This window comes from Botrytis byssoidea (genome assembly GCF_014898295.1).
Source record: "Botrytis byssoidea strain MUCL 94 chromosome Unknown BBYS_028, whole genome shotgun sequence".
Classification (NCBI taxonomy): Eukaryota; Fungi; Ascomycota; class Leotiomycetes; order Helotiales; family Sclerotiniaceae; genus Botrytis; species Botrytis byssoidea.
Window position 1 is genome coordinate 431,828 of NW_024065869.1, and position 23,421 is coordinate 455,248.

General features: G+C 42.2%; 6 protein-coding genes across 6 annotated transcripts; 4 read left to right on the plus strand and 2 right to left on the minus strand.

The window, feature by feature from the left end:
• The first annotated feature begins 1,416 nt into the window (after nt 1-1,416).
• Nucleotides 1,417-6,545, plus strand: EAE97_010563 (uncharacterized protein). The gene is made up of 4 exons (XM_038881078.1): nt 1,417-3,358; nt 3,410-4,111; nt 4,139-5,313; nt 5,370-6,545. The coding sequence occupies exons 1-4, from the start codon at nt 1,829-1,831 to the stop codon at nt 5,563-5,565; spliced, it is 3,603 nt and encodes a 1,200-aa protein (XP_038728196.1). The 5' UTR covers nt 1,417-1,828; the 3' UTR covers nt 5,566-6,545.
• Nucleotides 6,546-6,722: 177 nt separating this feature from the next.
• EAE97_010564 (uncharacterized protein) lies at nt 6,723-9,332 on the plus strand. Its single transcript, XM_038881079.1, has 2 exons — nt 6,723-8,197; nt 8,265-9,332. Exons 1-2 carry the CDS (start codon nt 7,226-7,228, stop codon nt 9,138-9,140), a joined length of 1,848 nt encoding a protein of 615 aa, XP_038728197.1. The 5' UTR covers nt 6,723-7,225; the 3' UTR covers nt 9,141-9,332.
• Nucleotides 9,333-10,896: 1,564 nt separating this feature from the next.
• Nucleotides 10,897-12,340, minus strand: EAE97_010565 (uncharacterized protein). The gene is made up of 4 exons (XM_038881080.1): nt 12,013-12,340; nt 11,712-11,762; nt 11,593-11,642; nt 10,897-11,502 (listed from the first exon to the last, which is right to left on the minus strand). Exons 1-4 carry the CDS (start codon nt 12,063-12,065, stop codon nt 11,027-11,029), a joined length of 630 nt encoding a protein of 209 aa, XP_038728198.1. The 5' UTR covers nt 12,066-12,340; the 3' UTR covers nt 10,897-11,026.
• A 1,538-nt stretch (nt 12,341-13,878) lies between these two features.
• On the minus strand, nt 13,879-15,288 carry EAE97_010566 (uncharacterized protein; the record flags this gene model as incomplete). The annotated part of the gene is made up of 1 exon (XM_038881081.1): nt 13,879-15,288. One exon carries the CDS (start codon nt 15,286-15,288, stop codon nt 13,879-13,881), a length of 1,410 nt encoding a protein of 469 aa, XP_038728199.1.
• Nucleotides 15,289-15,657: 369 nt separating this feature from the next.
• On the plus strand, nt 15,658-17,644 carry EAE97_010567 (uncharacterized protein). Its single transcript, XM_038881082.1, has 3 exons — nt 15,658-15,823; nt 15,871-16,090; nt 16,138-17,644. Exons 1-3 carry the CDS (start codon nt 15,780-15,782, stop codon nt 17,374-17,376), a joined length of 1,503 nt encoding a protein of 500 aa, XP_038728200.1. The 5' UTR covers nt 15,658-15,779; the 3' UTR covers nt 17,377-17,644.
• A 3,687-nt stretch (nt 17,645-21,331) lies between these two features.
• EAE97_010568 (uncharacterized protein) lies at nt 21,332-21,736 on the plus strand (the record flags this gene model as incomplete). The annotated part of the gene is made up of 2 exons (XM_038881083.1): nt 21,332-21,425; nt 21,612-21,736. The coding sequence occupies 2 exons, from the start codon at nt 21,332-21,334 to the stop codon at nt 21,734-21,736; spliced, it is 219 nt and encodes a 72-aa protein (XP_038728201.1).
• Between the last annotated feature and the right edge of the window lie 1,685 nt (nt 21,737-23,421).

Consider the following 23,421-nt stretch of genomic DNA (forward strand, 5'->3'; position numbering starts at 1 on the left):
ACAACTAATTGTACATCGCACAACTGTAGATTGCACAACTGTAAATCGCACAATATAATTTTAGAGGGCGAGATCTCACATCCCGCGTGATATCAATCAAAACTTATTGTTATAACCATGCGACACATCAGCTTCAAGGAATCTTCACTTGGTCCCCATTCAATTCTCCATGAAAGTCTAAATCATTGTAAATTGGTTTCTGTTTATCGTATCGTGTTCTCACATATAATCATAGTTATCAATGCGTGTGAATACACTATTCAATTGTACAGTCAGCTTCATATTGTTGGATATATACGATCTGCGGTGAATGTTATGAACTCTCAACATTCATCACTGTTTGTCCCAAAAAGTCTTCATTTTTGGCCCAAAGACAGACACGTATAATTTCGCACGGCATATGATAGTGACAAGAAATGGGCATCAAGAAAAACAAACCCATGGCCATGCGATAAGGATCAACTCCGTGATATGTGAACGGGTGCTATTAACCGATGCGCGGGTAGACATGTCAGAAAATATCTGTATAACACTGGGAACGTCAGATTCGAAATACAATGAACGCCATATGATGAGCACTTTGAAATCAGTTTTCTAATGAAATCGCAATATTGATCCTAATACGTAGCGGTGAGAGGATGTAAGCTGAGAACAGAACAACAGGAAGCATGGTGAGGATAACAGCAGTCAGGGGTGCTTTAAGTAGATAGTGATATATACAGCTGGTTCATCCAAGTACGCTCTTAAATAGGATCACACTAACGTGGTTTTTCTATGCAAGCTTTCAAATCAATACTTCGAGTATGCTGATATACTCCCACTTGACCATTAACATGCCAAGATTCAAAGATTCAAGGAATAAATCAAAAAGATCGATGTAACCTTACAATCATTAAGTGGAAATAAGCTAAGATGATATGGTTGATTTTGAACGTAAGACTCTACGAACTCGCCATTTGTATCAACCAATACTGATTGAGTTGACCATAGAGTCAATATTGCGACGCTGGTCTCAACTAGTCAAAGATATCAGTGTACGTAAGTACAGACGACGAAGGCACTGTCAGGAGTGAGATGTAAGTTTGTGGGCCACTCCCATCCCGAACCGTATGAGTCAGCTGAGACTCTCCGGATTAAGTTTCCAATGAGAAAAATATTGACTTGGTCAAACGACTAGAAAGAACCAATACTTTTAAAAGTTTATTTGCGTCGCCAATTGCATGTTCACGAACTCCGACAACTGCTTTCTCTAAGATCGTAAAAAAGCCTGCGGCTGTAATTCTTACTTCTGACAATGTGTTTAGCAACATTTTGTCGGAGAACAAAGTGCCTGGTCAGATATTCATTTCTCAGGAGACTCGGGGCCCACTGTCAGCAATTTTAAGCGAGGTGCCCGACACCGCCTTGTGCCATCCGTCAACATAAGCACCATTATAAGTTACATGCTCTGAAATATGTGGTCAGACATTCCAAGAAAGGTAAAAATTTGTCTCCCTTGACGATGCTAATCGAGCAATTTTGATTTCGTGTCATCTGCTATTCTCATCATGTGCAAGGAAGGTTGATACCTAGTAGTAAGATGTACAACGAAAGGTTGTTTTGTTGCGTTTGACATATGTACCTAAACTCATATGCATCTGGGTTGACTCATTATGCAAGGCTTGAGGCCAGTAGTTGGGTTGTCTTTCTGTAACCGTTGATTTATTTCTGGAGCAACGGAACTGTTCAAAACCCCTGCATTGACTGTAAAGACATCGACAATACTTGAACGGTTTGCTTCATACCTTTTGGGATTTTGATCCACATTTAATACCAACTCTGATAGAGTATGGATATTTCAACAATTTCCGATGAGTTTCCAGTCGGACAACTCAAGGCAGAGTGTCTGGGTCCTGAGATACCCGGCCTAAATCAAAGCCTATGGGACATGTTTGCTGCGGCTGCAGATAAACATTTGAATGAAGAAGCTCTTTGTTCGCTTTGGCAGCCTCCAGACCACCTTAGCTCAAGACTCGAAATCGGACAAACAGACCCGGAGCATATAACACCAATTACCAATGAAAATGGGGTCGGGATGGTCACGCCTAAGCCATGCTCAGCATCACTGAGATGGACCTTTGGCCAGCTTCGGGAGAAGGCCGAGTCATTGGCAACTTGTTTGCAACAACGTGGCTGTATTAAGGGTGACAATCTTGTAGTTTTTGTCTGGAATTCCGCAGAATGGGTCTTATTTTTGTGGGCTGCCGCGAGGCTCAAAATGCCATTTGTACCGTTGGATCCAAGAAGTTCCGATAAAGATGTTATGAATTATCTGAGCCTAGCTCCTCCTCAAGTCTTAGTTGTTTTAGATCCAGACATGTTCCCGATACTTGAAAGTTTCGGAAACGTCAAAGTTCGGATATCACTTTCGAAAGTTTCCGAAGGGAGAATGAATTGGCATTCACTGCCTGGACTAATGGGCAACTTGCCGATTGAAAACATTTCATTTACCCCTTTGAATGATGATGGTAAGGAACCGAGTCAGGAGCTTGCAATGATTCTCTTTACGAGTGGGACAACTTCAATCCCAAAAGGATGTCCTCACACTGCATCAAACATCTGGTCCGCAACATTCGACTATGATCCTGTTGCCCGGAAAAACGGCTGTCAGAACAAATGGCTCATTCACACGCCCGTGTGGCATATCTTTGCAATAGGCCAAGCTATACGAGGTTGGAGGGATGGAAGCTCTGCAGTATTTGCTACCGAAAAGTTCGACGTGACTGCCTCCTTACGAGCGCTTCAACAAGAGAATATTACACATGTTGGAGCGGTTCCTCTTTTAGCGAAAGCACTTGTCACACATCCAGAGTTTCCTGGCAAGGATTCCCTGTCTCTATCGTACGTAACCATGGGAGGCACATTAATAAAAGATGAAGATGTTAGGTTCTGCAAAGAGCATCTTGGTAGCGAGGCAGTTATTCAAGGCTTCGGTATGACAGAGGGCTCCCCTATGGTAAGCTGGAGGCGCGATGATCCAATGCTTAAGAACGGCTATCATCTCGGAGTGGGAAAAGTTTTACCAGGTGCTAGACTGAAAATATGTTCCCCGAAATCTAATGTGCCTCTGAATAAAGACGAAGCTGGAGAACTCCACATTGGCGGTACTTCGGTCATCGATGGATATTTGAATGGTATAGATTCAGAGTCATTTTACACGGATGACGTTGGGAAGTGGTTTATCACCGGCGATCAAGCTATGATAGATGCAGATGATGTCCTCTACATCAGTGGACGATATAAAGACATCATCATTCGTGGAGGTGAGAACTTGGTCCCGTCGAAAATAGAATATTGCCTTCGGGACCTTGGCATAACCGTAAGTACCAGCCCATGAAACCAATTTTTAAGCTGACCGTGAAAATTACAGGCTCAAGCAATTGGTCTCGTGGATTCCATAGCCGGTGAGGTTCCCGTCGCAGTCTTACAGTCTTGTTCGAGGGAAATCACTAAGGCGCATATGACCAAAGCTATAGTAGAAACTTTGGGTCAGGCATATGCACTCCATTCTATCATAACATTAGATGACCTTCATCTAAAAGCCTTTCCAATGACTGCGACAGGAAAGATTCGGAAGGTGGAATTGAAAGACATCGTCAATAAGCATTTCGCCACAATCTCAGAAGTGAAAACAACAAACCCCAGCGAAAAATTAATTGCTCAATTGCGGGGGATCTGGGCAGAGCTTACGAACGCAACCCCAGATCAAATTTCGGTGGAAGACGATGTAACAAATTTTGCTGATAGCATTACAAGATTGAGGTTTTGTAAGATCTTGTGGACCAGACTTGGTCAAAGATTGTACTTGCCAGATTTAGAGAAAAACAATACCATTGAGCAGCAGACAAAGCTTCTTATGGAACGGAGCTATCATGCAGACTCATCTACTTTCCTTTCAGATAACTTAAGCTATATTGAGGGCCAAAGCAATCCGAATGCATCTCATCAATCCGGTCGGAAAGTACCACATTCTCAGGGGGGAAGCATGCGCCAGCATCATCATACTTTGATCGAGACAACTAACGCAGCTCTGCAAAAGTTCGGTCTAACATGGGAGAATGACATAGAAGATGTTTTGGCAATCAAAGACACATTTTAGGGGTTCGCAAAAGGACAAAGACCACAATCATATCGCCACAGAATAGCGTTCGAAATCAAGGATAACAGTTCTAGCCAGGTCCGTGCAGCATTAGAAAAGTCTCTTTTGACCAGACCGGTGTTGCGTACAATTTTGGTCGAGGTTTCGGGTGCGCCAGCTGTTCACGCGGTCCTCCGTCCATCTCAAGCTGCGTACGACATGCTGATCTCGCAGAGGAATCTCGCTCACGAGTTAGAAATTCAAGAATATCTAATTGATGATTCCGACCAAAACTTTGACGATCGAATGTTCCAAGCTATAATTGCAGATATTGAAGGCGAAGATACATCAGCGTTGATCTTGACTTTGAATCACTCTGTCTTTGATGCATTGTTCGCATATGGATGGTATAGCGATCTCGATATGTTCATACAAAATCCAAAAGCAACAGCGACCCCTGGCACGCCCTTTAGATTTTTCGCTGATATGTATCAACAATACCAAGATAGCTCACTCGCTCTCTCAGATGTCAACTTTCATGTTAGAAGGCTTCGAGGTATTTCAAGATTTACCGAGGCTCTATGGCCACCCAAACGAGCTCCTGGTTGGATGGTTGGGAATGACAGGAGATCGAAAGATTTCATCACTCGTAATACCAAAAGAAGGAAGCTTAACATAAATCCGCAGCCAAGACCAAGACTTGCGCGAATGCAGGATTTCCCCGATATTGAGCGGCTTCGGACGCAGCACTTTATCCAGGCACCAGTCATCGTCAAAACTGCTATCTCCATTTTCAATATCATACAAACGGGAAAGCCATATGCTATCTTCAAGAACTTCGACGCAGGTCGTAATTGGCCATTCCTTCCAGAGTGGATTGCAGATCGCCTGCCTCCTGCCATGAGCATTGATGGTCCCACTTTGACTTGGAACATGAACATGATAGAGATCAAGCCAAAAGAAACTTGTGGTGAACTTCTAAGAAGAATGGGCGAAGATGATAAAGCACTGAGTTCGCACACTCATGCACCATGGTTCAAAATCCTGCGTGGGCTAGGCGAAGACGAGGGGCCTATTGCGAAAGAGGCTGCGATGAGACAAGTATTCAATTGGGATTTAAGCTTGAAGTATCTTGATTCTAGTGTTGGCGATTATTCGACTCTGAAACCTTTGGGAAGGATGGACTGGCCTGACTGGTGAGAAATCTTGATCTTCGAAATTTTCAAAAATGTCACTAACCCAAAATCCATAGTGGCTTCTTCTGGAACTGTGGTATGGTAAATGCGGAACGCTTCTGCTGTGTGGTATCCTGGGACGACACGCAATTAGATAGCACTGAAATCAACGGCTATGTGAGCAAATTGCTTGAGATCATCGGGTGGATCACAAACTCTAAGAACTGGAACAATTCGGTGTCGAGCTTTCAAGGGTTTCCGATGATGACGTAAAAGATGATTATTTTGGGAGGAATAAACTGTGGGTAACAAAGGGACTGGCCGTCGGCCAAGGAGTTCAATATCTTGCTATAAATTTTACCCTATCCATGCGTATTCTAATAGTCGATGCTGCATAACTCCGGGAGAACGTGGTTGTCTGCAGCGAATCCCTTGAATTCCCATTTCATGCTTGCTATACAGAGAATTTGAAAGTAGTGGTACGAGAGTTCCAAGTTTAACTCGAACCTCTCCGATGTACTCGCACTGTTTGAGAATAAGCTCTAAAGCTCTATCTTTCCTTCATATTCAATCTTTTGGTGTCTTGATCAACAAAGCATCGTTGTTACAGACAAGATGAAATTCTCCACAAAGTCGGTACTTCTTGCCATTTCGATAGATGTTCAAGTTTAAGGCTGGTGTGCCTGTTCTATTCCAAGTCCACTTAATCTGTCGAGAAACTTGTGGGAGGTGAAATATTCACACTCGCCAATGTGCACGACATAAGAAATCAAGATCTGGTGCGCTCAAGTCTGTGATTGATGGTCCCCCCGATACATTGTTACTTCAGATAACCTTGTAGTTTCATGTCCGGTGTAATGAAATAGGCATTGAACGCGGAAATGCATCCTTTTCCAACAAACGCAGGAGTTTAAAGTCCGATCGGGATACTTTAATGGGTATATCATCACGGCACCTGGAGCCCACTCTCAGTGTCATTTAACGAGGCTTGTGGAGATTATACTCCGCAAGGCGAGATCAAATCCTCAAAAGAGGAGCAAAGAAGAAGAAACGAACGGAAGTGTCTTAGTTGAAGGGTCGATCATGTCCAAAGAAGAAATAGGTTATCCTTATATGTCATAAACTCTTGAATAAGAACACATGGGGCGTTTGATGAGTAATGGTTTTGGTATGAGAAGCGATGGAGAGTCAAGGTGTCTGTTTGCGTGTATTCTATAATTTTGCAATAAGAAAAATGAAGAGACCAAGGAGATTCTACTTCTCCTCCACGAATCACGGCCAGCGTGTGGACTCAACTCACTTGATTCATGGAGAGAAAATTCCGTCAAGTTGATGAAATCGGACCGAAGTCACGTGTAATCAAATTTATGAAGAATTGTACCACACAGAATAACTTAAAGTAAAAAGCAAAAACAAGCTTCTGATGATTTCCTCCTCATCCCTACTCAATGTCTGTCACGGATCTCTAACTTGTCGATCTCGCCTTTTCCCATATGTATGAAAGTTAATTCCGAATTCTTTAGAGGAACCGACAGCAGCCGACAGGAACTACTTTACATAGGTATCTGGTACCGGTACAATGCTACAAACCATCAGGACCACAAAAAACCTTTTCCCACTAAGGACCAATAGCTCCGCATGATCCACATACTGAATCAAAACATGGCTTCAACGTTTAACTTTTCTACTTTGCCATTGTTAGATATCGATCCTACCCACAAAATTCCCCTCCGTCGATGAAATTATGACGACTTTTCAATTAGGAGTCGCCGTCCACATCATGCTATATGAGGCCACAATGCTCAGGGTAAGTGGGAGACCTCTTGTAAGTGTATTTCATTCATTCGCAGAGATTTGTTCTGTATCTTGTTGCCTTTTGATATCGTGTGTAAGTGAGTGAAGAAAGGCAACATCAAACACAATCGGCGTTCTCATGGCAGATCATCAAGATGAGGGGCGAGAGACTGGACAAAACACTCCAGCGCCGTCGGTCAGAGACGGCAGCGTTAATACACAAAGAACTACGAGAACCACGAGGTCCGCGAGGAACGTTCGTCCAAATGGGCAACCCCACGGCTCCAAAAGATCACATATGCCAAGTTTACGGCCCCAAGGAGTACGCCAACCAACAAATAATACACCACTCGAAGATCGACCACAATACTCACTAGCTGGTAATAATGGAGGGGTTCAACGCGAACCTCATTATGTCGACAGAGAATACTATGATTTTAATCCAAATTACCAAAAACCAAAGGATCAGCCGGTATGGGGATTGGCGAAACCTCTGCCGCGAGTGGTCAGGCCAGGGATGAGACGAGGAAGACAGGGCGCGGTCGAGAATAAGGAGGCAGAAAATGCAGAGCCAGGAAGTTCTGAGGCTATACCGCAACTTGGAATGATTGACGATCAGAGGAAAGGGCAGGCAAAAAAGAAATCGAATCGACTTGGCAGAAATGAGGAGGATCGAGGTTATGGTCATCAACAACAAGAGCGGGGACGGAGACAAAGCTACAGATCTAATAGGCAGGATTCCGAGAACTTGATATTGGATCACAATGGCACTCCGTTAGCCGAGAGAGACAACCCTATGGACGAGTGGAGATCTCCTCAGGATGATGGGGAAGGGGACCTGGGCCGACAGAACACGACTCGACTTTCTGATGTTGAGGAACATCCCTCAGGATCAACGCTAACTCATCATTCTACGACACAAAGTGCAGACTTTGCAAACGACGAGAACGACGATGAGCTTGATTTGGAGAGGGGAGATAAGGTAGACGACGATGAATGGTCTTTAAGTAGTGAAGAAGCGGAGCAGTATATGCAAGAGGAAAGAGACAACCACAATGCTTTGGCAGCAATTCGTGAAAGATTTCGTGAGCCATTAGCCGAGTGCTTAGCAGTAAGTCATTTATCTACCAGTGGTGATCCCACAATTGATTGATTTGACACATCTAACGGGGCCATAGACCATGATAGCAGTCCTCATTGGTATAGCCACCAATCTTGCTGTTCAAACATCGGCAGACACTTCAGGCAATTATCAATCCACAAATTGGGCTTGGGGGTTAGGCATCACAATAGGTATTTACATCGCAGGTGGAATTTCCGGTGCTCATCTTAATCCCGCCATATCCCTTATGTTATGTATATCTAGAGGCTTCCCTATACGAAAAGCATTTATCTATATCCTCGCCCAAATCCTCGGCGGTTTTCTTGCCGGACTCATCGCATACGGCATCTACAAAGATGCAATTGCCACATACAATGCTACTGGTGGCACACTCGGTAATGGCCAAGTAGTCAACCTACTAGCCGGAGGCACAGGGACATCTTTCTACACACAGCCTCAAGCCTTCGCTAGTCCTTCTGCTAGTTTCTTTAACGAATTTGTCGCCACGGCCATCCTTGCCTGCACCGTCCTCGCCCTTGGAGACGACTCCAACGCACCCCCAGGAGCAGGTATGCACGCGCTCATCGTCGGTCTTGTCGTCACTGTACTCACTATGGCTTTCGGCTACACTACTGGTGCATGTCTCAACCCGGCCCGAGATTTCGGCCCACGCCTCGCCACTGCAGCAGTAGGTTACGGCAGTGAAGTTTTTACCGTCTCGAATGCATGGTGGATTTATGGAGCTTGGGGCGCAACAATCACGGGTGCGTTAATTGGAGGTCTATTTTATGATGTGGCTATTTTCGTAGGAGGCGAGAGTCCGGTTAATTATCCGAGAAAAAGGAGAAAGCAAATTGCGAAGAATGCAAAGGGAAAGGCGGAAAAGGGATGGTGGATTTTCAAAAGGGACGTAGAGATGGGGTTGAAAGGGGATTTTGGGAAAGAGGGATAAGTTTTTGCTTTTTCAATTGGGGTCAACTTATATTATGAATATCAGGCGTTGATGGAAAAGTAAAGGTGTTGGGGGTTTATGTTTCACATGTATAGCGTTGAGTTTTTCTGATTCTTTGGTCCTTTGATAGGAAGTATAATCCATTATATAATATTTACTATCTCCTACATATCACATTAACCACTTCATTCATCTACTCACGCATCCATCCATCCGTCTATTCATTCGATTTGTTTTACGCGCTATATAAAACTTGATATCGTTACATCAACAACCCCAAACCTCCAGCTACTTACTACCTATCTACTGTCTGAATCGAATAACACATATATCTATCTACCGTGGATAACTACACCACGGTTTTCTTGTTATTTATCTACTCCCTTTTATTTCTACTTGTTACTTGTTCATCTAGTTATCCATCTAGTTATCCATCTAGTTATCCATACACTCATCTACTCATCCACTCTCCCATTCACTCACTCACCTACTCACTACTCACCTACTCATCCACCTATTCACTCACTCACTCACTCATCCACTCATCTACTCATTCACTCACCTACTCACTCATCCACCTACTCATCTCCTTTCCTATACACATAATATACACATAATATACACATAATATACACATAATATACACATAATATACACATAATAAATAGATAAACGCAGAGGTAAACAAATAGATGAACCAAAATAATATATATATATAATGAATATAAAAATATTAAACAAACAAACAACTTTAAAAAATAAATAAATGATAAATAGCAAATACATAAATATTTGACATATACTAGTAGATAGGTAGGTATATGGATATCTAGTCCTCTCCTTGCCTCACCTCTTCTCTCCTCTTCCTTTCCTCGCCTCACAAACCCATTTCATTTCATCTCATTTCATCTCATCTCATTTTCCAACCCAAAAAAAAAAGTTTCTCTAGAATTCAAGCTCGAGTTATTCTTTTCCTTTACTCCTTTATATAAAAAGGATAAAAATCATACATACATACATACATACATACATACATACAAAACATCAATCCAATTCAATCCAATCAATCCCGCATTTACTATTTACACATCTACAATATCTATCTACTAAATAGGTACTCTAATTCTTCTATTCTATCTGTTAAAATTCTAATCTTAACTTTTATCAATAAATAGATATCCTATTCTATTTACCTCATTGTCTCTGTCCCACCCTACCCTATTCTACTCTATCCTATCCTATCCTGCTCATCCACTAATCGACCCACAACCCATCCTCCACCCAACCACCCATTCCCGATCTATTCCCCTAAAATCCATCATCTACCTAGTATCCCTTCCCTTACCCTCATAGCTCCCTGCCCTCCCTCCCCTCCCTCCCCCCCAAACAATCCCTCTACACACAAAACTTCTTCAACCTCCACACTAATCCCCATATATTGGTTCCCCCATCTCCCCATCCCCTCATCATAACAGTACTTTTCTCTACTTCAGCGCCCAGGATTTTTGAATGAAGAAGCGAAGGAAAAGAGAAGACGAAAAAAAGACGAAGAAGGGATAAAAGTCAAAAAGTCGGTATTGAAGTTATATGTTCATGAATTGAAGAGGCCTCTTCCATTTTTCTCCCTAAGGATTGTAATGGGAAGAAAGAAAAGGTAGGTTATGCACCTATTGCAGCTTCCCGCTGTAAACCTATCCCGAAATTGGACTCGAAGGAATCTTTCAGAAGAGCACTTTGAGAGTTCCCTTCTACTTCCAGTAAAATTATGTACCACCTAAGCACGCTTAAACCTCCAACGCCAACCTTCCCAAAACCCAGAACAAGAAATGAAGAGTAAGTCGCATCCTCTTTCCAAAATCGAGGTCACCTCAAACTTTATACACCTTTTACATGACATCACACTTTCCATCCCCATCACCCCCATTTGGATTGACACTCAGTGCGACTCTAGCCGCCTCCGTAAACGCCTCGTTAACTCCTCTATTCCTCATCGCCGAACATTCCAAATATCTGAGCGCATTGATTCTCCTCGCCACCTCCAAGCCTTGATTGTAGTCAATCATTGGTTTCTTTTCCCTTGGTTCTGCACCTTCTGTTCCCTCTGCCGCTTCATCGTCTGCACCTTGTTCCCTCAAATCACATTTCAATGCAACTAAAACGAGCTTGACACCTTGACAATTCTCAGCGATTTCGCCTACCCATTTGGACTCGACATTTTCGAGGGAATCTTTCGAGTCGACGGAGAAACAAAGCATTATTGCGTGCGTATCATCGTAGGAAAGCGAGCGCAATCGATCGAATTCTTCTTGGCCGGCTGTATCCCATAGAGAAAGTTCGATATGTGTACCATCGACGAAGATATCTAGATGACGCAGGAACGTGAGTCGGTATTCCGCGGAAATGATGGCGTAGTCATGAATTGATTGAAGAAATTGAAAAATGAGGCACTTACCATGAACGTAGTTCTCAAAAACTGTAGGTTCGTATACCGTTGGGAAATATCTAAAATTCCATCATCAGTTCCTCTGTAATCACAACCTCAAGATAACGTCATAAGAATCCAAAACGTACCCTCTTGTAAAAACGTTTAGTAAACTCGTTTTTCCACAAGCACCATCCCCTCTATAATAACAAAATAGGGTTAGCAATCTTATCCTTCTTTCCGGAATCCAATCTTCAACAGTAGATCAATTGAAGTCGTAATCGCAGTATCAAAATTGAATATATCATTTCCACCACTGCGCCTCCAATGCGACTCAACCCCGACTGTACTTTCGTCGCATAATTTGATCCATATGATAGAATCACTTGTACATAATTTCATGGTAGGGAAATCCTCAATGCAGACAAGTAAATGTAAAATACAACATACAATAAGACCAATTTCCTCTGGGTAGTTTTCGAGCCTCCGAGTCCGCACGGCATATTGAATATGATATGATGTAGGATTTGGTAGGTAAGGATGTCGATATGTAATGCGAAGGAATATCTCTCTCGTAGTATATTTCGTAGGTGGTGGTAGAAAGTGACAATCGGATGTTAGAATTGTGACGGAATGATGGCAGAAGGATGAAGGATGAAGGATGAAAATGATAATTCCAGGATTGAAAAGTAACTGGATGGTATGGGATGGGATGGGATGGAATGGATGTGGATGTGGATGTGGATGTGGATGGATGAATGGATAGACCGAGGATTGAGCCTTAAAGGGGCCAGGCCAAAGAATGACTAGGGTGGGTGGGTAGGTAGGTAGTAGTAAGTAAGTAGGTTATTTTTATTATTGAATAAGTTATCCGACTTGTTAAGCTTGATGAAGTGTGTATAATTGGATAGCAATCAATTCATCAATATATCAATGATGTATATATATATATATGGTAGTAATAACCTTGGAATGATAGTGAATCAAAGGATATTTGAAGATTCCCAATAACTATCTATCTACCCAGGCAAGGAATCTCTGTGCGAGTCTATTCCGTATATAATATTTGATATCTACTATCAAGGTATCTGGTATGTATGTGGTGAGCTGGACCAATGCTTGCTTGGAATAATTGATATATTAGAACGAGCCGTGTTACTGAATATATATATATCCCTTATCAACAATCTAGATACCTAGGCAATACCCATCTATATCCCCAAATCCGTGAAGAAGAAATATGACCAAGTCTCCCCAAAGCTTTAATATAGTAAATGAAGTAATGAAGTAACAAAATCACATCAGATGACACTATGCACTTTCTCCATGTTTTCTTTTGACCTTATCACCTTTTCCTTTCTTTTGCGATCGATGCGAAGAAACTCTCCAGACACCTACCTGCATACCTGCATACACCTAATACCTACCTAGTAGTATTGAAGCACGATGCGAACAATTACCGTATCTCCGGAGTGAGAATTTTGGCATCGGGGGAGGGGGGGAACAAAAAACTAATGCAGCCAGAAAAAGCAATACTTCGCATGCCCGATATAGGTATCACTCCGTACGTAGCTGGAGAATGTTCTAGGTAGATATGTCATATCGTGGGGGAAAGATGAAGAATCTGGAGTCATGAGAGAAGGAGGGTATATATCAATACACGATGAATCTATTTCTTATTTCAATCTCAATAACGTGTCTAGATACGATACGGTATATATTAATACTGTCTGTTCTGCAGTCTATCATTTACAGTCTCTATCATTAGCCACTTTCTTACATTTCTCTAAATTCTTTATAATATAGTACATTTATATATATAGTTATATAACTTATATATACATGAATAACAAATTACCCACTGTGGCTGATTTCCGGGAATTTATTTTGACATTTTGTGTGCCTCAAAAACCTCAATGGACAATGAAAAATAGAAGAGAAAATTTTTGATGGAACCAAGCGGATGATCGTCACATGGGGGGGAGGGGGGCAATCCTTGAATAGGAGGAGATTGCTGCTGTACACTCTGTAGAGCCGCGGGTCCATAAATGAGTCTTGCCTTGTTCAGAGTGGATCAATCAACATTACGAGTGGGCTCGAGGTGGAGAGCATTTCGACTTTCCAAATTGGAAGCTTAGATTACAATTGCTTTTCTAATCTGCAATCTTGCGCAATGTGAAAAGCATAATAACAACACCGAGTCATCAAGTTCCCATGACAATGAAAACCCCCATGCAATTTGCCATACTTAAGGGTATTCGAGCAATAACACACCTCCATTATCTTCCACATAAACAGAATAACAAAAAAACAAAATCATTCCTCTTCCTTGATAAATCCTTGTCCTGCACGACGCCCGATTCGATCACCGAGATTCATATTTCCAGCGGTTCGATTGAGACCATTGATGAAATCGCCTTTATCCGAGTACTTTGATGTGTTTGTTCGTGCTCTATCCTCAGCTTCATGGGCAGCCTTCTCCTGTTCCTCCAATGCCTTTAGTCGCTTCTCACGATCAGTTTCCAGACTTGATGCATCTTGCTGCATAGCGGCCAATTTCTTTTGTCGCTCAGCCTCCTTCTCTTCTTCCGAAGGTCCATCCGGCTGCTGTCCACCGTGAGGTCTTCTATCATCGCGTCTGCCGTACCCATTTCCATTACGTTGATTTTCGTATCTGTTTCCGTTATCCCTTCGGTCGTAACCATTCCTTCTATCATCTCTATCTGCTGGGTAAGATTTTCTCCTGTCCGGGGACCTTCGCCGTTCTGGCGTGGGGGATCGGGAATCTGGAGATGAATTATTTCTCCTTCTCTGTCTTTTGTCTTGATCTCTCTCTGGTCTGCTATTTTGACGTTCATTTGGTGACACGGGTCTTCGGCGGTCGTAGTCTCTTTCTCTTGCTGACCGTCCTCTTTCTCTATTATCCGGTGATACTGATCTTGGTTTTCGTGATCTGCCAAAACTATCACGTCTTTCGATAGGGGAGCGAGATCTTGAATATGAATCCGAACGTCGTCGATATTCATGTTTACGACTTCTGCGATCTCTGTCATCATCGTAATTATCACCACTTCTGCGACGCTTGCGACTGCGATCATCTTCCCGACTATCCCTATTTTCATCTTTCCTACGCTTTCGTCTTCGCTCTTCATCGTCGTCATCATGATGTCGATGATGGTGTCGATGTTTTCTTTCCTTCTTCGGCTTAACTTCCTTGGTGTCCTGGCCAGCCAATTCAAGTAGCTTGCGTCGTTTGATTGGATCATTCATCATAGCCTCATATGCAGCCTGCTCCTGTCTTTTGATCGCAAGCATGGGATCCTCACGAACCTTAGCTGCTGTGTCTCGTAGAGTATTTGCATTTTGTAAAGCCATGAAACTAGCCTCGGAAGCTTGTTTCTCGAGATTCTTGTGCTCTGTGCCTTTGATTAATCCATCAATGCGTCTCTTTCCAAGAAGATAACCTTCCATCTCTTCAGTGGTTCCAGTTTGCCCACTTGATGGACCTTGATACATCCAATCGACACGATCAACTCGCTTCCTCGATCCGGCGGCTTCGAGTTTGTTTTGAATCTCTTCCTTCGCCCGTTCTTCTTTAAGCTCCTTAATCCTCTGTTCTGTACGTCTTCTTTCTTCGAGGGCTTTCTTCTCTTCCTCCCATACCCGCGTTTGATTCTTCATCAAATGGGGATGCCATGACTTCTTCAGATTGAGATCGCCACCCATTTTGAAAGTTGTTTGATGTTATTGTAGAAGCAAATTCAAGATTAAATCGTGGTCGCAGGTCAGAACGTTTTTACACACAAATAATACCAAATATGGAAACCGAAGAATGAAGGGACGAATCCTAATCCAAGATAATATTATTCGTAATCAAGAACTGCGCTATGTATAAGTTGCAGTGATTCTTGACGATAAAATATAACCAAATGTTTAATGTTCATCGCAAGGCGGAAAGAAGCATTTCAAAATCGGAAAGGCAGGATAGACGCTAAGCGACTTGTAGCCAATCAAACAAGACTGCGGGGATAGCTCTAGGCAAACGACACACAGCCTTATCACTGTACCGTACCTCAACCTTTGACGTTCCGTGATATATTTAAACTCGTCATTACGGAACCTCCAAATTCTTTTGAATAAATACGAACATAATTCATCAATACGGATCCTCGTATACAAACATCGCGCCTTACAATTAAACCAAAAGAATCGCAAAAATGTCTGACGACGATGATTTCATGCAAGATTCAGACCAGGAGGAGTATGTCAAGCCTTACCAGAGATCTGATGGGTAGCTGACGTTCATAGATATGACTTCGAATATGAAGAGAATGACGACGAGGAGGATGAAGATGTCGGTATTGAGAACAAATACTACAATGCCAAACAGATGAAATCTACAGATCCTGAAGGTGCGATCGAGGAATTTTTAGGAATTCCAGCTCTCGAGCAAGAGAAAGGCGATTGGGGATTCAAAGGATTGAAACAAGCTCTAAAGATGGAATTCAAGCTTGCTCTATATGACAAGGTAGGGTTTTTGTCTGTTTCGCATGATTATTTCTAACAATTCATCAGGCTGTTGAACATTATCTTGAACTTCTTACCTATGTCAAGTCCGCAGTAACGCGAAACTACTCGGAAAAATCTATCAACAACATCCTCGACTTTATTGAGAAAAAGACTGAAGACGATGCAGCGAGGAAATGCATGGAGGAGTTTTATTCAAATACCCTACAATCTTTTCAAAGTACCAATAATGAACGATTGTGGTTGAAAACTTGTATCAAGCTGGCGAAACTCTGCCTCGACCGCAAGGATTACGCTGCGACAACAAAGAAATTACGAGAGCTTCGCAAGGCATGTGAATTGGAAGATGGTACAGATGATCCAAGCAAGGGCACCTACTCCTTAGAGATCTACGCACTCGAGATTCAGATGCATTCCGAAACGAAGAATAACAAGCAATTGAAGCGCTCATATGAAAGAGCTTTGAAGGTCAAATCAGCAGTCCCACATCCTAGGATTATGGGTATCATTCGAGAATGTGGTGGGAAGATGCATATGACTGAGGAAAACTGGAAGGATGCACAGAGTGATTTTTTTCAATCATTCAAAGATTACGATGAAGCTGGATCTTTACAGCGAATCCAGGTTCTCAAGTATCTTGTCTTGACAACCATGTTGATGAAATCCGATATCAATCCCTTCGAATCCCAGGAAACCAAACCATATAAGAATGATCCTCGCATCGCCGCAATGACCGATCTTGTCGATGCCTATCAAAGAGATGATATTCACAGATATGAAGAGGTTTTAAAAAACAACAAAGATCTTATGTCCGATTCCTTTATCCGTGAAAATATTGACGAGATCACTCGAAATATGCGGACCAAAGCCGTGGTAAAATTGATTGCCCCCTACACCCGTTTCAAGCTCGACTTCATTGGCAAAGCTCTCAAAATTCCCGTCTTGGAGGTCCAAGATATTTTAGGTTTTTTGATCGTCGATAAGAAGGTCAACGGAAAGATCAACCAACAAGACGGAACTGTTGAGATTGAGGACAATAGTGATGCAGATCGTCTCAAGGCAATGCATGAATGGACTACAGCTATAGGTTCATTATATGAAACCATTTTCTCAGAGAGTGAGGGCTTTAGGATGAATGATGTCAATCAAATTGGAGATATAGACAAGGATGCAGGTTCTATGGGCGGATATATGAACCCGGCTAACACGAGCAACGTGAGGTTTGGTGGGCAAAAGGGAGGTAGATATACACTGGGTGGAAGGGGTAAGAAGGGATGGTTAGGATGATTTGATCGATCAATCTAGTGAACACTAGGTACGATATTGATACCATGAGATCACATGGAGTGTATGGGAGTCGGGAGTTGATGAAGAAGCTTAAGGGAGATCATAGTAATGATGATAGACGAGTTACGATCATGGATAGGTACTCTCTCCTAGCTACCTACCCATCCACCATAAATACATATATTAATGAACAGAAACATAAAATTTCATTCTCTTCGTCTATGCTGGAATCTAATACTCATCTCTCTTATCTATTCATGCATGTAGTAATGATGATCCAACATTATTCCTTCCAAAACTGCTGAAAAGTTTCAATGTATCATCATGTATGCATGCACGCATATTCTTTGATTAAATCATCGCGAGATGGCTGTGGTTGTGAGTGTGGCTGGCGGAAATGGAGTGGAGGATAAACATAATATACATATATGGGATATCTTGAATGGATATGGGCGAAATTGAAAGGGGGAGGGGGGATATGGGGAAAAGGTGTAATGATAGGAGTAGGAGGAGGAGAAGGAGGAAAAAAAGATGTGGGAATATGTTGAAAAGCTAGCGGGGGGTGTATGTGTGTATGTATGGTGGATTGCGGCGGATTGTGGTGGATTGTGGTGGATTGGGGAAGTGAGGGGAAGATGGATTGGAGATGATGATAGTTTTGTGGTGTGTGATGGTTAGGGTTGGGTTGGGAGGGTAGAGGTGAATGCTGAAGGGGGGTAGGAGGTAGTGATAGGAGGTAGTGGAAGGAGATAGGGTAGGAGGTAGATGGTAGGAGGAATGGTTGAGAGGAGAAGGGAATGGGAATGGGAGGTATTGCAGAGCTTGGTAGCTTGGTAGCTTGATAGTCTATTAATTCAACAAAAGCAGATGGGGAGGCTAGCTAGTGGTGAGTTTGTTTTTGTCTTATGTAATGTGCAATTTACAATGTGTAGTATGTAGATATGCAATGTGTAGATTCCTCATACTAATAATTGTGAGTAAAGCGATGAAATCTTTTATAGGTGAGTTGTCTTTGAAATAAGGATCGAGAATTAGTAGTTGTTTGGGAATACTGTTTTCCGTCTGTATATCTGTATGTCTGTGGTATGTCGTGTGGTATATTGTGGAAACGGGCGGTGCTGAGGGGGGTGTTTGGCGTGGGGGAAGGAGGGGTATGTACGTATGTATGTATGTTTATTTATTTGTATAATATACTAATAAGTCCGTAGGTATATACACGTTCATATATTCACATACATGCATAAATATTCACACGGAGATGGAAATCTTGCAGTACAATGCAATGAGCAATGATCAGGCAAATAAGGGTGGGAAGAAGGAAAGTTTTGGACATATGTAGATGAAGATGAAGTTCATGTATGTGGGATTATCGGAGGTGGTGATGGGGGAGAGAAATCCCTGCTCTGTGTAGGTATATCTCGATGTCTAAAGATCTTGGATTTGCTTCTGGGTTCTGGGTTCTGGGTTCTGGTGTCTGGGGTGAGGATGTGAAGGAAATGGTGATGATTTGATGATTTGGTGTTATGCTATGGAGATGTATAATGTATATGTTATACGAATCCGGATCAAAGGTATGTGAAGATGTGTATGTCTGTATGTATGAATATGTATGCAGGGAGTATGAGAGGTGCATTTTGCGGCTGGCTGGAGATGGGACACCGATTAGCGAGGGTTGGGAAATGAAGGGTTGAGGTTATGGTTAGAAGAGTGTGTGTGTTTGTGTTTGTATGTGTTATCTTGTGAGTGGAGGATTGGAAGTTCTTATTGTGATTGTTTGGTTGATGGATTGATTGATTGGTATGTTGACTTGGGATATCTAGAATGGAGTAGATGGTGTTGGTAGACATGGTGTTAAAAAGTTGGTTCGGTTAGAATGGGCTTGAAACGATGAGCTTGATGAGGCTTGAGATCCTGGGATGAGAAGGGGTCAGGGACGATATGTGATGTAGTGTGATGATGTGCTGGTGTGAGAGGGTAGGATTGGATTCCTGGTAGAGAGATCGAGGGATTTGAGATGGATGACAAGTGTTGATGAGGGGAATTTGAGGAGAGAGCGGGAAGTGAGGGGGTTGGTTCACTCTGTTGAGGATCGATCTATTAGTAAGGTTTGAAGATGCAGGATTTGAACAGTACAGCAGAAAAACGAACGGCTGAACACCAAAATGAGGAAAGGTGGTGAATATTAAGATCTGACTCTGACTGCTTGTTGATCAACAGATATGTGTGTGAGATCAGCATCTGATTAACTCTATTCATAACATATAGGATATACATGAAGGTGTGTGAGATAGAGGGGTAAATCCAAATTTAGAAGTAGAGGAAACGAAATCCATACTTTTAGGTACTTTTTTCCGTTGCTTCTTACCATTCTTGCTACATGTGGAATATACTTAAACTCATCTGTATAAAATATGTGATACGGTACCGGTATGCATGGAAAGCAATCAATCTAGTACTCTGTAATCTAATCTCGATTTTCATCAGATTAAACATGCGGGAGATTCACCCATAGTAATGTTTGACTCAGTAGTATACATAATGATAACCTATCAGAAGCATCAGAGTTTAGAAAAGTGATAGACCAATAGTCCATGGGGTTTTCATGTAGTGTATTTTTTGGCATGAGGTAGGAACAATGTATTCATGTAGCATCGGGCCAACTCGGTTCTTTCTAGGTGTAAACTTGGCGGGGTAATGCCGGAGGGGTTCCTACCTACCGTTCCTCACATATTCATGGTGATGATTAGCTTGTGTGAGATGTGATAGATATCATATGGGTAGCATGGCACTTTGTGTCATGCATGATGATGATAGGTACTTTGACTCTTGGTACGGGTGTGAGGATGCGGGTAGGTCTTATTTTCCGGGATGTGTGCGATAGCATTTGAGATATGATAGATGTGTTGATGTAAGATGAATCAATTGATGAGAGGAGATCAACATTAATGGGAGAATCGGGCTGAGATAGGATGTGTAGCATGGGGTAGCGTGGGTTGCGAGGTTCCGTGGTTAGGTCTTGCATGTATTGGTATGTTGAAATCGGAATTGGTGTGATTATCGGTACTTGATGAAGGGGCATGTAAGATTTTAACTGTATTTTCAGAGATTAGCAATGATTTAGTACTTTTTGAGATGAATCTCACTTATTAATTCCGTCTTTTATCTTTCATGAAGATAATACGACTTGATAATTTGAATACCTAGGTACTCATGCTCAGGTACAGTAAACGAATACGTACATACGGAGTCCATACATACATACATCCGGCTAATCGTACGTATTGAAATGCAAGTCTAATAGATATTATTTATAAGTAAAGTTCGATTGGTGGATCTCGAAAAGAATCCCTACATCGCAGTAGACGATGAAAAAGTCTACTAACTCTTCATTCTGCAGTAGACCAAAGGTTATGCGTATAGAAAGAATAAGGTTACTAGGGGACACTCTGTAGCTTCCCCGAACCCATGATCCCAGCTCAATGTGCTAAATAGCTTTTCTCGTCTATCAATGTCACTATACTTTATTTATACTCCTGCTTTCTACTCTGACCCTACTCTTGGCAACCAACCATCAATATCAGTTGTTCCTTATCCTGGAAAAATTCTTCATGCCCTATCGTTTTGCTCGTCATCGCGAAATGCAATGTTCAATACTCATACATGATGTTTATGCATATAATCTATAACCCAGTCACGATACCGAACAAACAAACGGACAGGCGGAATGGTGCGCGATATTTCAATTTCAAGAAAGCATCGAATTGGTTGAGAGTCAATATAGAGAGTAATGGTAGAAGGCGACCTGCATGATAAGGGTATATATGCACGCAAGCAAGCCATGATAAACCTCGGGAAGTTGAGTTACCGTTAGGATCAAGATGATTGAGTAATGGTAAGTAGAGGGAGAAAAAAAACTTTTCGTCGCGGAATATCTTGTAGCGATTGTTCTGTGACAATGAAGCATGTGAGGGAGGGTAGACAAAGCCGAATGAATGGCTTCATTTTCACCCAATTGCAACGTCAATATATCTTCGGTGCAATATCCGGAGGTATGTATATGTACGTATTAATGGGCATTATTTCAATAGGTGAATAATGTACAATCGATGTCATGACATGAGGAACATGATCTCCCCCCCATGTCACTCATTGTACAGTACAGATGCGTAACAAGGGCGATGTTCTTTCCTACAGGCATGCCTTGTGGTTTTGAAACTATTGAGTACTTAATACAGAGGTACATGGGCATGAAATGGCATGGTACTGTCGGGGAATGAGAGAGGGTTCCGTTTCCTCGGGAAATTTTGGAAAAGACGAGACAAGAGATACGAGTAGACGAACAATACATCGTTACATGTGAGCGGCAGTACGGCCCGCATGGATGCAAACAATCAGTGCGTTCTCTTCACCCAATTTCACCCAAGCGCATCTTGGATAATTTCATATCGATATTTTGGTTGGGTTATCTCTAAGTTGCAAAGTTGAAACTCTAGAACCCTTAATTCAAATTTTTCGTATTCCCATGTTGGTGGTTATGTTTTGCCTAGCAATTTTTGGTTAATGTTTGTTGCTCGTGTTAGATGGTTGTTGGATGCGTCGTGCTCTGATAATTGTTGGTTTCCTTGCCACGCCTACTTACTTTAAACTGCCCCCGATGGAGTACGGAGATTTCTAAATGAAGAAACTTCATTGGTGAAATTGAAATGGTAGTAACTTTCCAAGACTGTCATGTTAAACATCTATCTTGTTATAACCATACATAAGGTCTCGATCCAGGCAACGAATGATCGAGAACTCTTCATTTATCTTCACACGGGTGTGATGTGATACCAAAGCCATCACTACATTCCCGTGTGTGAAACCTAGACTTTTCCCTCATTGTGGAGAGGGAGCGTAGCTACCCGTGTTTTCCTTTTCGACTTCCACGAGGAACTCCTTTTCTTGAAAAAATTCCCTGACCCTTCTCTCTTCTCCACATTTCCTTTACGGGATCCTTTATTCTCTCAATCCTCTTCCTTCTCCGTCGATTCTCCTTCCGTAAAGTTAAGTGAGATACGGTGGATGATTTTCGTAAGTCACCAACCAACAATTCCGATATCGAGATGCCAAGACGGAGAATAGCCAATTAAACAACCAATAACGGAGAAGGGGACCTCATGAGGTCGCATCAAGTGTCAGCAGGCAAGGGTATTATGATATATCGAACGCCATATAGCTAGATCCAGGTATGAAGGGTCCCATAATGGGGAATTAAACGCTATTAGCGCGCGGGAGGGTGAGTAGGTTAGAGACACAAAACTATGTCCATCGTGAGTGATTGATCGGTCGGTATGAAAGAAGTAAGAGGAAAGACGAAGATGGGTGTGATACATGAATATACCTCCGAACCAAGGAATTGAAATGAAACGGTAACAGGTGGAAGGTGGAGGGGGTGGCAATTCATGCAGCCTTCAGCTACAGATACATTGCATGAAAATCTTGATACGTTGGATGTCAAGCTTCATTGTAGAGGAGCAGTCTTCATGAATACATGATGTGAATGAAGTTCATGCAGCCGCGGGGAAAGTAGAACGTCTGCACAGGCGACCAGGTAATTTGAGACCTTAGATCACCCTTACTGGGTTTCCTATATCTGAAGCCATTGATACTGATGGCAAGGTCTCTCTTTACATAATGTGTATATTACATATTACATACAGAGATATTTCTTCAATGCCAGAGATTTGAGGAGCGTTTAGGAGTTGGGGAGTTTGGGGGTCTCCAAATGAAGCATGCACGCACACTAACAAACATGAAAATCATAGCATCGATAACAAAGATTCATCATAACATAACAGTATCCTGCAATTCGTAATTAGCAGCCGAGCATGTAAGAAATCTGCCCAGCTGCAGCTCCACGACCGACGGAAGAAGAAGAATTCATCGGGCATTTGCAGAAGAAAAGGTGGGGCAATTAGCATCCGTTACATACAGTACAGTACAGTACGATATCAAATCTAACACTGCCATACAATATCATACATAGCCATACATACATCAGGCTAC

Coding starts and splice junctions, on each gene's coding strand:
- EAE97_010565 (XM_038881080.1), bottom strand. CDS start 12,065: ATGCCGTGCGGACTCGGAGGCTCGAAAACTACCCAGAGGAAATTGGTC. Junction 11,763..12,012: donor CAGAGGAAATTGGTCTTATT/GTATGTTGTATT, acceptor TTGTTATTATAG/AGGGGATGGTGCTTGTGGAA. Junction 11,503..11,592: donor TTTTGAGAACTACGTTCATG/GTAAGTGCCTCA, acceptor TGCGTCATCTAG/ATATCTTCGTCGATGGTACA.
- EAE97_010563 (XM_038881078.1), top strand. CDS start 1,829: ATGGATATTTCAACAATTTCCGATGAGTTTCCAGTCGGACAACTCAAG. Junction 3,359..3,409: donor TTCGGGACCTTGGCATAACC/GTAAGTACCAGC, acceptor TGAAAATTACAG/GCTCAAGCAATTGGTCTCGT. Junction 5,314..5,369: donor AGGATGGACTGGCCTGACTG/GTGAGAAATCTT, acceptor CAAAATCCATAG/TGGCTTCTTCTGGAACTGTG.
- EAE97_010564 (XM_038881079.1), top strand. CDS start 7,226: ATGGCAGATCATCAAGATGAGGGGCGAGAGACTGGACAAAACACTCCA. Junction 8,198..8,264: donor CATTAGCCGAGTGCTTAGCA/GTAAGTCATTTA, acceptor ACGGGGCCATAG/ACCATGATAGCAGTCCTCAT.
- EAE97_010567 (XM_038881082.1), top strand. CDS start 15,780: ATGTCTGACGACGATGATTTCATGCAAGATTCAGACCAGGAGGA. Junction 15,824..15,870: donor CAAGATTCAGACCAGGAGGA/GTATGTCAAGCC, acceptor TGACGTTCATAG/ATATGACTTCGAATATGAAG. Junction 16,091..16,137: donor AGCTTGCTCTATATGACAAG/GTAGGGTTTTTG, acceptor ACAATTCATCAG/GCTGTTGAACATTATCTTGA.